General features: G+C 44.9%; 2 protein-coding genes across 4 annotated transcripts; one reads left to right on the forward strand and one right to left on the reverse strand.

The window, feature by feature from the left end:
* On the reverse strand, positions 1 to 6,727 carry LOC128306460 (glutathione synthetase-like). Of its 3 annotated transcripts, XM_053043981.1 has the most exons (7): positions 6,654 to 6,727; positions 6,223 to 6,537; positions 5,924 to 6,136; positions 4,845 to 5,017; positions 1,106 to 1,148; positions 265 to 1,040; positions 1 to 194 (listed from the first exon to the last, which is right to left on the reverse strand). In XM_053043981.1, the coding sequence occupies exons 2-7, from the start codon at positions 6,373 to 6,375 to the stop codon at positions 68 to 70; spliced, it is 1,485 nt and encodes a 494-aa protein (XP_052899941.1). In that variant the 5' UTR covers positions 6,376 to 6,537; positions 6,654 to 6,727; the 3' UTR covers positions 1 to 67. The 3 variants fall into 3 exon arrangements, with proteins under 3 accessions (XP_052899941.1, XP_052899942.1, XP_052899940.1); XM_053043982.1 differs by lacking the exons at positions 4,845 to 5,017; positions 6,654 to 6,727 and adding an exon at positions 2,406 to 2,533 and having other exon boundaries at positions 6,223 to 6,627; XM_053043980.1 differs by lacking the exon at positions 6,654 to 6,727 and having other exon boundaries at positions 6,223 to 6,627.
* Positions 6,728 to 7,947: 1,220 nt separating this feature from the next.
* Positions 7,948 to 12,373, forward strand: LOC128306532 (polyhomeotic-proximal chromatin protein-like). Its single transcript, XM_053044066.1, has 3 exons — positions 7,948 to 9,495; positions 9,565 to 10,995; positions 11,068 to 12,373. Exons 1-3 carry the CDS (start codon positions 7,948 to 7,950, stop codon positions 12,181 to 12,183), a joined length of 4,095 nt encoding a protein of 1,364 aa, XP_052900026.1. The 3' UTR covers positions 12,184 to 12,373.
* Positions 12,374 to 14,204: the final 1,831 nt, after the last annotated feature.

Genomic DNA, 14,204 nt, shown 5'->3' on the forward strand with positions numbered 1-14,204 from the left:
TGCATTCATGATATTTGATAACAATTGAAAAGATATAATAAAACGATGTACAAGCATGGTTCCCGGGTTAATCGATAAGATACGGACTGTCTAGCGCACCCGAACCTGCCGCAACGCCTCCTTCGTTCGATGAAGACAACTTCGTACGCAGCATATGTCCCACCTGCTTGTTGTACAGAACGCTTTCCTTCGAGCTGATAAGGAGAAACAATGATAAATTTAAGCGCAATGTCACTAATAACATACTTTTACTATTAGACCTACCCGATGATGGTACCAAAGATGCCCAATTCCGAAACGAGTTCGACCAATGTTGGTGGTGATGGTCCATTCGGTCGAATCATGTACCCGTTCGACAGCGGTGGAAAGATACGCTCCATCAGTATCCAAGCAGACCGTTCATCGTTACTCATCGCCTTCAGCGCTACCGGAATGTCTGCACCGTACACATTGTTACCTCCTCCTTCGCGCTGCGGCTTTAGCACGAACCGTTCCGGGTCGGCCAGCGCCAGCAGTACCGCCTCATCGCCGCCCTCGTTCTGGTCGAGCGAATACAGCCCGGTAAAAATGTCCCGGATCGCTTCAATCTTTATCTCGTCGCCCACGAAGCGACGCAACACGTCCGGTTTCGCCAGCGCTTGCTGGACCTTCTTCGTACCGGCCAGATGGTACTGGATCGAAGGGCACTTGATGGCAAGCGAACGTTCAATCAACAACCGGGCGTCCCACTCGGATTGGCCGTGATAGTGGCCCGGTTCGTACCCGGCACGGAAGTACACGACACTCACTTCGGTACCGCCGACCAGCAGCTCCTTCTTGACGCCAAGACTCCCAGTCTGACTGATCTGCGTAAGCGTACGCCGAATAACGGCCACGTGTGGGAACGTCTCACGGATGTAGAACTCGTGGAAGCGCTGATCGCAGATGTTGTACGTAACGTCCTCCACGATAAACAGGATGGCGGCCGACGGACGAGCCTGTAACTTCCACGCCTCAACCATCGCTTCGCACAGTCCGGACAGCGCGTTGTTTTCCGGCAACTAAAAGCAAAAGCGTATGATTTAAATACTGCATCAAGAATCAAACGGTTCACCCGAATACTTACATTAATCAGCTTTTCTTGTTGTCCGAGTTCCGTCAAAACGTAGCTAAATTGGGTGTTAAATTCCCGAAAACACCAAGCATCATAAACGATTTTAAAATTAAAAAGAAGAATAATATCAATAATTAGTCACATGTGAGGACATGGTACGAAACAGAATGGAAGAAACTACAGATGGACACTAAGCTAGTTGTTACTACAAACACCTTTATGCACAACAAAATAATACACGTGTTAAAGCCTGGTTGTTAAGGATCAAATATGGTGCAGTGCAAAAGAAAAAAAAATGGATGTGAAAATAGAGAAATACTAAATTTGGTTAACTTTAAAATTATAGACCTATTATTATGTACTAATCTACACTACTCCAGCACGATTCAATTTGTTATTTTTACATAAAAGACTACAATAACTAGGAAAGATAGATGGGAAAATAGATAGAAACAAATACTGTACTAACGGTCCCAAGATTTACTATTATCACATCTAAATACTTTGTTTTATTTACAAACAAATGCTAAATATAGGCATCAGTGTACTAGCTGGATCATGTAACACTTGCTTAAAAGATGGTTGCTTGAGAGAAAAAAACACTCTCTTGAACACACTCTTGAAATAGTCTATCCAGTCACACCCAACATTTTCTTTTCTTTCTGTTGTGAATGCAAAAAGAACACAAACACACTTTACATTTTTCACAAATGGATACATAGGGTTAATCAATTTCAAATACATACCAACCATACGGGATTAAACGTAAAAATGCACAGAAAAAGGTTATTAACGTTTGAGAACAAAAAGCTCATTAAAATGAGATGAATGCTCAAGTACCCGGGAGGGAACGAGTTGTCTGATCGCACTGAACAGATGTTCTCGGGAGATTCTTTTAAATAACAATTCTAACAATCGTTTACCACCAGTGCGAGGCAAGAGGTTAATCATTCCATCTGCTTACATGCGAAAAGTTATATTAAATGGTGCAAAATAGCAAAACAATGTGCACCGAGTCTTGTTATACCATTGCGCGTAAGTTAAATAATTGAGCGAAATCTATAAACATTTCCAAACCTTAAAATGTGTGTAAAAATTGTGCATGCTAATATTATCAACAAAAACAGTAACAAGTACAAGTACATACACACAAACACGCACCAAAACACAAGTTAAAACAATTAACATGAAGGAAACCGATAAAATAAGACAGCGAGAGAGGGAGAGGGAGACAGAGATTATTGTAAACGTAAGAATACCCCACGGAAGGAAATAAACTTAAAGTCATTGGAGGGTTGTGTTTAGTATGTACCTATGCAGCGGTGTCATAATGGTCGTAATACCGCCGAAGCTGGAGGCGATCGTGTTTATCTCCACCTGCTTGATGGCATCCGAAAAGTTGGGCAAATAGTCTGACCGCAGTAGTGCAAGCGTTACGGTCTGCAAAAAAAGGGTTAAGAAAAGAAGGACGTATTGTGTTTGGTTGCTGTTCTGTTTTAATTGTTTTACTTAAATTTCGTGATTGTCAAATTGTTGGCGCTAGTAGTTGACTTCCTTGTCCGAACGATGGCGAGTAGCGTATGTTGTTGTTTTTTTTTTGTACACGTGTTGCGTCGAATTTCGGTTCTGTGCGGACGCTAGCAAATGGTCAAAACAAAGGTTTAAAACTGTCGTAAAGGAGGGTCAGTACATAAATGTCTGCCAGAAGGAGAATATCGAGACCGCAGGAAGAACAGTAGCGAAGACTTTGGGGATGTAACCATAGCAAATCGTTACATTCCGTACAGAATAGGAATGTACTCCTATTCCTTCATGATGGAGGTGGTTAAAAAGTCAAAAGCTCTTTACAGTTTGTGACCAGAACAAGATGCATCTATACAAGTTAAAACAGAGGAACATACCAACAACCTACCGTGTTCAAACCAACATTAATGTATGAAACTTCAAACAATTAATTGATGAACTATCGAGAACGAGTACGTTACAGAGCTCTGACGAAAGATTAATCAAAATATTTGTCACGAATTAAACATCAGATGAGATTGGTGGTAGAGTATGGTTATTACTTAAACAAAACAACAACAGCACTGCTCGGTGTACAGGTCATGCACAAAACCAAACGAAAGAGCATTCAGCAAATCAGAAAGAGCTAAAATAGAGTACAGGCTAATGAAAAAAAAGATTTCCGGGCAAATACAAAGAAAAACGAGTCTAATATAACAAAAGCTAACTAACTCGAACAAGTGCACGTTCGGAGAAGGATTTTGTTATTTTATTCACATAGGCGTTTTGAGTTGCGCCTGGATGACTATAGTTGAGTTTTGTTGGCAAAGATAAATTCACATTAATGGTAATTCTTGGGACGTTGCATTATTTTTACATTTCAGTTCAATAAACTATGTTATGTCAGTGACCAAACCCCAGCAAACTATGGCACGAACAAATATAGAAATGCTGGTAAAGAACAGAAACAAAAACTGTGACCAATATGCTGATTGAAGCACACAACTTTACATGGAACGTCGATGTATTGAAAACAAAAAAAAAACAAAACAAAAAAATGATCTCGATCATCAAAAGCAAACCGCAACGCTGATGGAAAAACTATTTACCGATAGGACTCATATGCAAATTATGATTAAAGCAGGTACATGTTTAGATGACTTCATTCGTACTTTCTAAATTTAGACATACAAATAGAAGATGACATAAAAAAATTGATCTTTATAATTATTAGGCACTACTGGGATAGAAGAATTTCTGAAAAAAACCTACATAAATAAGCTAAAGTGATATTTTTAATAGAATTAATTCCAAACAAACTTTTTGCGATGAAGGAAAGCATTCAAGCAACACTTTGGAAAGTGTGAGAACTTCTGGGTCGCTTCAAGATTATCTTGGAGTTGTTCAATATGGAATATGGGATTGGGCGCTTCCTAACACGATCGATGGGATTCTCTTCCGAATTCAAAAAATAGCATAATATCAACACAAATGTTCCCCAGCCAGCATCCCCGTTCGTGCCACTTTTGCAATACACAAAATAGCTAACAAAACGACACGCTAAAGCAAGAAAGATGACCACTATGACCGAAAATAGGAACAAAACATTATGGTGGAAAGCAAAACGTTCTACTGAAGGCAAGACGAGACAGTTGTAAATGATCCTGATTATCTTGAGCACCTCTAGTTAGTGTTGGGTCAAATAGCTCAATGGATTGAGCTGAGGGTACTGTTCAAAGGTCAAACGAGCTTGATAAACGGCTTGCAAATGCATTAAAATTTGAAGAAATTAAGTTTGACGTTCATCTCGATCATTTGTACAAATTTCAAGGCGTTTGTTAAATTACTTTAACCGAACGCGCTCGACTCCTCAATGCGCTCAAGTGCTTGACGCGCTCGTTTGAGCTTTGAGCGCTCAATTTTTCCTACTCTAAGCACACTACGCTCACTCAGCTAGCCGAGCTGAACGATTGTGGTAGCTCCTTCGCTCACGACCCAAAACTACCTCCAGTACGCGGAACAATAAAACAATACGACAAAAGGGACACTAGGCGGTGATAGTAGTGGGGGTAGCAATGAATTTGAAATAGTAATCATTATCGGAAAATAGGGAATAAAAAACCACAACTAGATGCACAAAAATACGGTAGGATAAGAATTGTACAACGCAACACTGTACTCTAGGGTGGGCATTAGAGATGGAAACAGAAGAAGAAGGAAAGTAGCTAAGTATGGTTGATGTAAAAACCTTTGCACATATTTGCTTGAGGGCCCGAGATGACCGAAACCCGACGCGATCGTGTTGATTTCCACCTGTTTCCAGCAGCAGTATGCATTAAAAGCGCGCGTCCGTTCGCGGCATTCGTCGTCACAGCGCGTCTCCAGCATTAAGTCCGAACGCAGCAGCCCTAAACTGACGGGCTTTGGTAGGGTACCGAAAGGACATTAGAACGATAGGACGGCAGCAGCAGCACGGTTGTATCATACGCTTATCGCGTATATGCGAGCATCGAACAAAATGAGTCAACACAATCAAAGAAAAGCTCTGGGCCGTACCGTGTGTTTAGAATTGTCCAGTTAGGGTTTCGTTAAATTAAATCCGGTTCAGTTGGTTCTATTAAGTTAGCCCTATTCTATCCTTCCTCCACCATTGGGGGTTTCAATATATACTTTAGCTAGCTCTACATTTTACAAAATATCGAGGATAGTTAGCATTAGTATACATGTATTAGTCAACCAACGTACTGCATACGTATAAATATAAAAAAATTGAGTTACTTTCGAAGGAAGATTCCAAATGCTATAGAATTCCCTGTACTTAAATGAGACTTCAAGAAACTATGAGACGTTGACAAAAAGCCAACTTTCTACTAGTAGGAATCAAGTAGGCACAGGGACATCTGCCGTATACCAATTCACACCTCGAAAAGGCATAAGAGAAGCGATATAGCGAGTAGGACAACAATTAAATAGATACCTCACACAACAATCTGACAAATAAGTTCGCATAATGAAGAACTTTTGATCAACAAAAATCCCTTGTACGCTAAAGTTTTGTCGCTATCAAGACTTGACTACGAATTACCCTGCACGCTGTACTTTTTCATACTGTTGAAATCTTCAACAAATGACTAAACTAACCCCTATACGCACCATTAAATGCTACAGACCAACGTCATGTGTATCATTCTTCCTTGCTGCTATGCAACCGGCCATGTTTGTGTACGCTACCAATTACAGCAGACACCCGCTATGAACGTATTTCTGCAATGCGAGTTAAGGTTTGTGTCCCGCTGCCCGGCACAAGTGTTATTTCTACGCGCTTACCTGTGCAATACCCTCGGACAGCACCGTCCGGTAGATTGTGATCAGCGAGCGGGTGAAATCATCCACCTTCTCCGTGGAGCTGAGCGTACTCAGCAGAAACTGGCTATCGTGGGCGACGGCATGAATCAGCTCGTTCAGCAGTGGCTGCAGATTCACCGCCTTCTGGAACTCTTTCCGCGGGAATGAGGACGGTGTTAGAATGAACGGTGCGAACTAAACCGAAATAAAAAATATCATTAAACACACTTGTTCCATGGCACTGACCGGTTATATAACCGGAGCGGATCGTTCGACTTTACCAGCAGCGCATCCGGGTTAAAATCTTGCTTGGACCGCATCGCTGCCCCGTGCATGATGGCCCAATCTTTTGCCTTTTCCACTACATCCAGCAGCTGCGCTTCATCCAGCGGTAATGGGATGCACGGTTGGAGGTTTTTAATCGATGCGCTCATTTTATATCCTCTTGTTTGCTGCCGTTGCCAGTAAGAATTTCACTTAAAAACACCAAATGCAATTGTTGGAATGCTTCTAATCCGACTAGTTCTCGCTTTCCAAATGCAATGCCTGCTGCGATCCAACCCAATCACCGCTTTGCTATTCGTTCTGCTTGTTGCCTGTTGTACGTGGAGTAACAAAAATACTGATAAGATAAATCGAACCGATTGTGTACAACGCGCTGGTGGTACAGTGGGCAGTGAATTGTTCTGGACCGCTGGAACGATAGCCCAACCATTTACGCAAACTGTCATGTGAAGACAACGCGCTCAAGCAAATGTCAACAATACCAAACAAAAACACTCAAGTGCAAGCCGTCTGCTGTAGCTTCCGCGCTGGGTTGGTGGGTGAGCATGTTTATTTGCTACACCCAACAAAAAAGGAGTTTTTAAACGATTTATTGTTTATCATCTCAGCAGCAGTATGATGGTGCAGCTATCATAGAACGTGGTGTTCCACTATAGAGCAAACGACAAAGGTAATATCGAATACAACACGTAAACAGGATGAGGTATGGTTTGGTTGCAAAAGGGAAACATTTCCGGCCTGTTTAGTGATGGTACAGCGCAGCTGTGCATATTGTTTGGGTGGAATGCCGCCATGTTACATTGTGCGATTATTCAATGATACCGTGCAATATAATGATTTTGCTACATTAAACACGATAAAATATTTGGCGTCAAGCTCATTTTGCCGCGTTCTGATCACGTAAAATCGGTCCAAGAATTAAGGTTGTTCTTCGCCAAAACGTGTTCTTTGCTTAATTCACATCAAACCTATTTAAAATTCTCAATTCTCATGTATATATGATATAGCGAAAGTATAAATTGTAGTCCGTGTAATTTTCTGTAATTTACATTGTAGAAATAATGTAATTTGTTACAACATCCAAACAAAGGCGATGTGCTTTGGTTTATACGCCTTAGTTCACGTGCTCACGCCAATATAAGCACTTGCGGGAGTTTGAGAATGTTTAAGTTTTGTAATGTAGTTATTACAACTTTTTTGCTGTTGCAGAACCACATAATACAATATAAAATGTGGAAAACTTATTTATCAATGTTTTATGAAATTAAAACATAAAAATTAAGTTTGCGTTACGTCGTACAGCAGCTTTTGTAACTTCCGTGCACATTTCCAGCTGTGGTTGTAATGCTAGCGCGCATTTTCGAGCAGTGTATATGCTGCAAAAGACAACTGCGCCATATATCCAAGCACCGCATAGGCCAAGCAGGATGTCAAACATTTATTACGCTTACTTTATTTGATTGGATTTTTGTGGTGCTGTGTATCAAGATATTCTCGTTTATCAAAACTATTCCATTGAAGGGTGCGTCCTTGGTGTAGTTGCAACATTCTAAAGTGCCCCAGTCTGCCTAGATAAAGCAGCCCTAAAAAGAGGACTCCCCGTCAATCACAACCCGGACCCGCTGGGTGATCGCGCAGCGTATTGTTTTGATAATTGAAGTCAGCTAGATGCGTCGCTCCGTTTGGTGGCGAACCCGGGCCGACAGACAGCAGACAGTGCAATGAATCCGACCTCGCTATACATCACCACGTCGCGGCTCGTCTTCCAGGGTGACATTGTAGCCGAGCTGCAAGATCTCAATCGTCTGTTACCCTACCTGCGCAAAAGCCTGAGCTGTGCGGTATGCTGCAAGCTGCTGGTGGAACCGCATAGCCCATCGACGGGCGACTGCCAGCATCACATCTGCCGTGTGTGCGTTGGCAAACACAAGAAACTCAAACCAGCATGTCGCTTCTGCAAGGGTTTGCTGCAGTATCGGGAGAACACGCAGCTACGGTTGCTGCTGCAGTGCTACAAGAGCATCTGCACGTTCATTCGGTCCCGACCCGTTTATGCGGATATATGCAAATGTGCACCGAGCCAGCCGGGTGGTGGAGGGGCGGAGGGAGGTGCCAGTACAAGCGGTAGTACCGGCACAACTCCCAATAGCTTGATGGATCTGATCGAGGAGGGTGCGGCCTTCGTCGATGACTTCAAGTGCACTTCCGGCCTGTCAAAGTCGGCCTATTCGATACTGCCCTGCATCTTTCCACCACCCGTCGTAACCGTGCAAACGCCAACCGAGCCGAAACCGATCGCTCTCGTGCCACCGTCCGCGCCCTGTTGCTCCAAGGCGACAAACAAACCGAAACCAGCAAACAAAACACCGGCACCGGCTGAACATGTTAAATTGGTGCTGCAAGAAAAGAAAAAGGTGCTGCGAAAGACGAAGCCGCGTCAACCGGAACAGCACCAGCAGCAATCGGCCCCACAGGAACGGAAGAAACGCAATCAAGCAAAACAGAAACAAAAACCAGTAAAGCAAGAGCAGCAACAACCGAAACAGGTGCTGCAACAAAAGCAAGCACAATCATTGAAGCTGCAGCAAAAGAAGCAGTCGCAACAATCGCTACCACTGCAGCAATGTGCACAACTGATACAACAACCGAAGAAGGGACAGATGTTCAAACAGAAAATTGCAAACGTATCCCAGCAGCAGCAAAAGTTGACGAAGCAACAGGTACTACCGCATCATGAGCAACACAAGCAGCAGGTGCTGCAGCAATGCCAACAACGAAAGCAGCTATCGCAGCAGTTTCAACCTCAGCAACAGCAACAGCAGGCAACGCTACAGTATCAAAGTCAACAGCAGCAAAGCAAGCAAGTGCCACAGCAGCAGGTTTCACAACAGTTACAACAGAAACAATTGGTACAGCAGCCAACAGCCAAGCAACCAAGGCAGCGACCGAAGCAAATAAAAACATTGTTGAAAATTAAGCCACAGTCGGAATTGCAATCTCAGCAGTTTTTGCTACCGACACAACAACCACCACAGCAATTGATGCAGCAACAGCAGCCGCCAAAACCGGCACAGCTACTACAACAACCCCTGCAGCAACAAAAATCAATGCAGCTGCAATCGCAGGCACTTAAACCGGCGCAACAACAGCCACCAGTAGCGATGGCCGGCACCCAAATGTTGTCAGGTCAAAAGATTATGAGTGGTGGACCGGTTCAAGCTCAAAAATCACTTCCGCTGCAGCAAACCGTCCCCATTAAGCAGGAAACAGTAGAGCCGCCACAACTGCAAATGCCGCAACAGCCAATGTTCCAGCTGCAACAGCAGCAGCAACAGCACAAACAGCAAAAGCAGCAACAGCAGCAGATGGCGTTTCAAAATCCGATCTTGTCGCAACCGGTACCGAATGTGGTCCAGGTCCGGAAGCAGGATACGTTAGAGTACTTAAGGGAGAACCCACCGCTGGCGGAGCAGCAGGATAGCTTGCAAAAGCAGCACGAGCTAATGCAGCACAGACAGCAGCAACAGTTACAAATCGCTCAGCGCCGGCAACAGCTCCAACAACAGCAAATCATACATCCGCAAAAGCTCCCCTCGCAGCAGCAAACAGTCGCGGCAAAGGTGCCGCAGCAGATACCGATCATGCAGGCGCAACAATCACGCATGGGATTCCCGGGCAATACGGCCGACGTGGTCATACGTCCGAATGCGAACAAGATCAATTCTGGCCTCATACGGAACGTGCTACCGGCACGTGTCGGTACCACCATTATACATGCGGAATCACTCGCGAACAGACCGGTCGGAACGGTTGCTCCGACTGCAGGCCACGGTAAGACCGCAATAGTACCAACGAACGTGGCAAACACACCGCTCCTAACGCAACCGATCATAAAGAACAGCTGCGTACCGACGACGCCGCGTATCGTTAACATCACCACACCGCAGGAAATTAAATTCGAAGCGGCACCGATTAAAACCGTATCGAGCGGTACGACAATGTATTCGGTGCTGTACGCGGAGAGTGGCAACAAGTTTACGATCAAGCGTAAACCAGATCCAGTATCGGCTGCGAAGCCCGTACATGCTGGTCAACAGGCGAAAATAGCGACCATGGTATCGAACGCTGCTGGTTTGGCCAGCGGTTCACGCGCCATAATTCCTGCCAAGGTCGATGTCGATCAGACCAAGCTGGGAACGGTACAGAAAGCTCAGCCACAGCAACCGATTGTATTGCAGTTCCGGCCACCACAGACACGACCAATACAGCTGCCACTTCAACAACAACAGGGAGCAGTCGTACAACAGCAGCAACAATCGTCCGTTCAAGCGCAGCTGCCCCAACAACATGCATCGATGGTGCAACAACAAATACAGCAGCAGCAGCAGCAACAACAACAGCTGCAACAGTATCAACTTCAGCAACAACAGAAGGTTGCAGCACCATCACAACAAACCGTAGTGGCACTAGCACCGCAACAACAGCAAAACTTCCGCTCGCTCATCATTCAACAACAACAACAACAACAACAACAACAACAACAGCAACAGCAACAGTTGACAACTCAACAGCAACAACCGCCGGCGCAACCACCAGCATCGCAACAACAATCAATGAAGCGTAAAGGTTGCCGTTGTGGTAATGCAACCCCAACGCCCGGTAAGCTGACCTGTTGCGGTCAGCGCTGTCCGTGCTATGTTGACTCCAAGTCCTGCGTCGACTGCAAATGTCGTGGTTGTCGCAATCCGCACCGTGCCGATGGTTTGAAGGTATGTTTCGAGTTTCAATCGGAGAAGGGTTTCAATGAATTTATGATACATATCTTACCGTGTGTGTTTTAGATCCGCCGCAGTCTGTCGGAATTGTTGCAGCAGTATAATGCACCAGCAACGACCACAGCCACGTCAACGCCAGGCATTGACACGCTGTCGTCCGGGTCGTCTACCGCCACGAGTGGCGTGTCGCTTGGTCCAACGATAACGGCCGTCACGTACAGCATTAACGCGGTGAAGCCTGCCAGTGCCGCGACGTCCGTGGCAAATGGCAGCACCAAGGTGAAGGTAATCAGTGCCGGGCAGCATCAAATTCTCCACACAACCGCGAAAGCGTCGCCTGCGGCAGCTGTCGTGAAGACCGGTGCCGGCGGTGGTCGTACCCGTACGAACGGTGGTGTCGGTGTATGTCTGCTGCCAAAAACGCAGAATGCGACCGTACCGACCGCCGGTACCATCACGATTCGGCCGTTTGCGAGTAGTGGTTTTAATAGCGGCATTACCACGACGATCAGTTATCTGCCTTCCGCTTCGCAATCATCCACCTCTACCGCATCGGTGAGCGGTTCCTTGTCCGGCGGCACATACGCATCACCGTTGACCCGCACCATGTCCCAACCGACCTCGGCAAGCGTAAGACTGAACAAACCACCCGCAAGGACCAGCACCGTAACGTCCGGTTCGTTCGCGACCCTGTCAACCGGTTCCACTCAATCGCTGGACTGGACCCGGATCGGCGGTGAGTCGTCCATTACGACCAAATCGTTCGCCAAACAGTCGTCCGGAGGCGTACGCACACCGTTTTGTTCGATGGAACAGGATCGTGAACGATCGGCAGGGCTCGGTTCGCGCAACACATTCGTCAGTGGCAAACCGGACGCACTGCTGAGCCAAAGCTCCGTCGCGATGATGCCGGTTACCGCTTCGCCCTCCTCCGCGTCGTTCTGTTCGTCCCCGGGCGTGTGGTCACCGTCGCTGCCGAGCAACCTGTTCGGGAGCAGCGCACCCTCCACCGGCACCGGTTCACCGGTCGGCTCTGGTACGACCGGACCGGAGCTGTCCTCCCTGTCCGGCTACGACATGAACAGCTTCGTCAACATTGGCCACATGCTCGACCCGGACGGTGTGATCGATCTGTGCGACGATCTCGAACTGAACCCGGCGAACCTCATCTCGCTCGACTGATCACGCCTCACGGTAACGCAACGGTACAGCATGTGGAACGCGAAACAGGATAAGCGAAACACATTTGCTTTTTACTTCAAAATTGCCTTTATGTTCTGTAGTGTAGTGACAGCAAGTTCGCGTAGTATTGGTATATGTTTTTTTACTAACTTTTAAATACGCTCCAATTGTGTATCCTATCTGCTTAATTCGCTCGCTCTCTCGTGCTTTCTGCGCATTAACACTCCTTCCCCCCCCCCCCCCCCCTCCCTCTGTTTAACACACTTATTTTAGATCGCTTTTTGTGTTTACGTAGAAATAGTATATTACAGCGTATATTGTACATTTGTTCTTTTCTATCATCATCAATCAATAGTCAAAGCATTCCACAAATGCTGCTTAGATGTCCAGCTCCTTTTCATGTCTGCTAATGTCCGTTGTAAATGTGTATTGTTTACAAAATCGTAATTGTATAGGTTCTTGTTGTTAGGATATAAGGCTAGCATTTTAGGCAAACACTAGACTAATTGTTGCGCTTAGATTAAAGTGTAACACGAATAACGCATTGTATAAGTTTGTACCTTATACCACATGCCGATTTTTCCGGTTACAAGCCCCCGATGGTCTGTTTCCTGGTGGCAAATGTTTTGTTGCTCACCACTTTTAATTTTATTGGATTTTAAATTTAACGAACATTTTTCGTGGAAAAAAAAATGCACAAAGAAGATACGGTTTTCGTTCGAGGAGTTTGTGTTCTCCTCGCTTTTGGAATTGTGAGTAAATTATTTCTTCATTTAAATTAGCAACAAAAAAAAAACTGCATAGGATAATACATTAGCATGAATTAAAACCACACTGATCTGATTGTGCTGCTGTAAGGCGTTTGCTAGGTTTGGCTGGGGATATGAAAACCCCAGTACAGCCAGTGCCCGAGATACGCGGTTTCTCTAGCTAGTTGATAGCACAAAATCTAAGCAAAAAGATGAAAATTGGTCGAAAATACCTTTTTTTTGTTACATAAAACATTTCTTTCTTACTTATTTTAATGTATTCGTTCTTAAAATCGCCTGATTCGGTGAAAAAATTAAGTCCCTAGAAGGAAGTCGACTCGCTGACTTTGAAGTATAAACTAAATTGCACCAGGATTCGACTTACGCGGAAATTCGAGTTACGCGGATTTTTCCCGTGTTATAGCGGTCCGCTATAATAGCGTATCTCGGTACTATGTATTTAAGCTAGGGCTGTATGTTGGTTGTAAGGCGCGTAAAGTGTAGAAGAAATGCACCGTCACAGTGAGGAGGCTCTATAAGGGCAAAGGGTTCGGTGCGTTTTCCACTCGCTGCAGCGGTGTGTAAGTCGCGTGTTTAAGCGGATATGGCCATTGTGAAAATGTTTCCCACCGTCAACCGCGCTCGTTCCGACAAAATCTCTTTTTTATATCTGTTACGGTGATTTTAGTTCATTTTTTATTTTGTTTAAATTATATTCCTTTATTCGTTCGTTGATGTTAGTAGCACTGTTGGTGCCGTATCGATGTGACATTAGACGTTAGGAAAACGCACGCACCTTGCGTTGCGCTTGCGTGAGTGCGCTCGTGTTCCCCAGTACTGCAGGCGCGCAGCTGTCCTGCCATCTGCATCTATGTCTGCTTCGTGCACTCATTCATTTGGCTAATCGTGCGTACAACAAGTATTCAGTAATTTATCCTCGGTTGTGTTAACGTGTAACGCAAGCGCAAATGACTAATCACCCTGACTGTTGCATAGGCGTATCTCTACACGTGCGTTTAGTTTGTAGTTGTGATAGTGGTAGGCAATAGTGGTAACCTTATACCTAACCGGACAAGAAACCCATCCTTCTTTTTCGCTGTCGAATGTACGTTTTATTTGTGGACACAAAAAAAGAACAAATGGACATCCTTACCTTTAGTGGGTGGTGTTAGCATAAGGAGGAAAGAATTTATATTGTATATTGTATATTGTAAGACAGGAAATTAATAATGGAAAATTGTTAAAAATTGAAAAAGAAAAAACACACACACA

Source organism: Anopheles moucheti, chromosome X, assembly GCF_943734755.1.
Source record: "Anopheles moucheti chromosome X, idAnoMoucSN_F20_07, whole genome shotgun sequence".
NCBI lineage: Eukaryota > Metazoa > Arthropoda > Insecta > Diptera > Culicidae > Anopheles > Anopheles moucheti.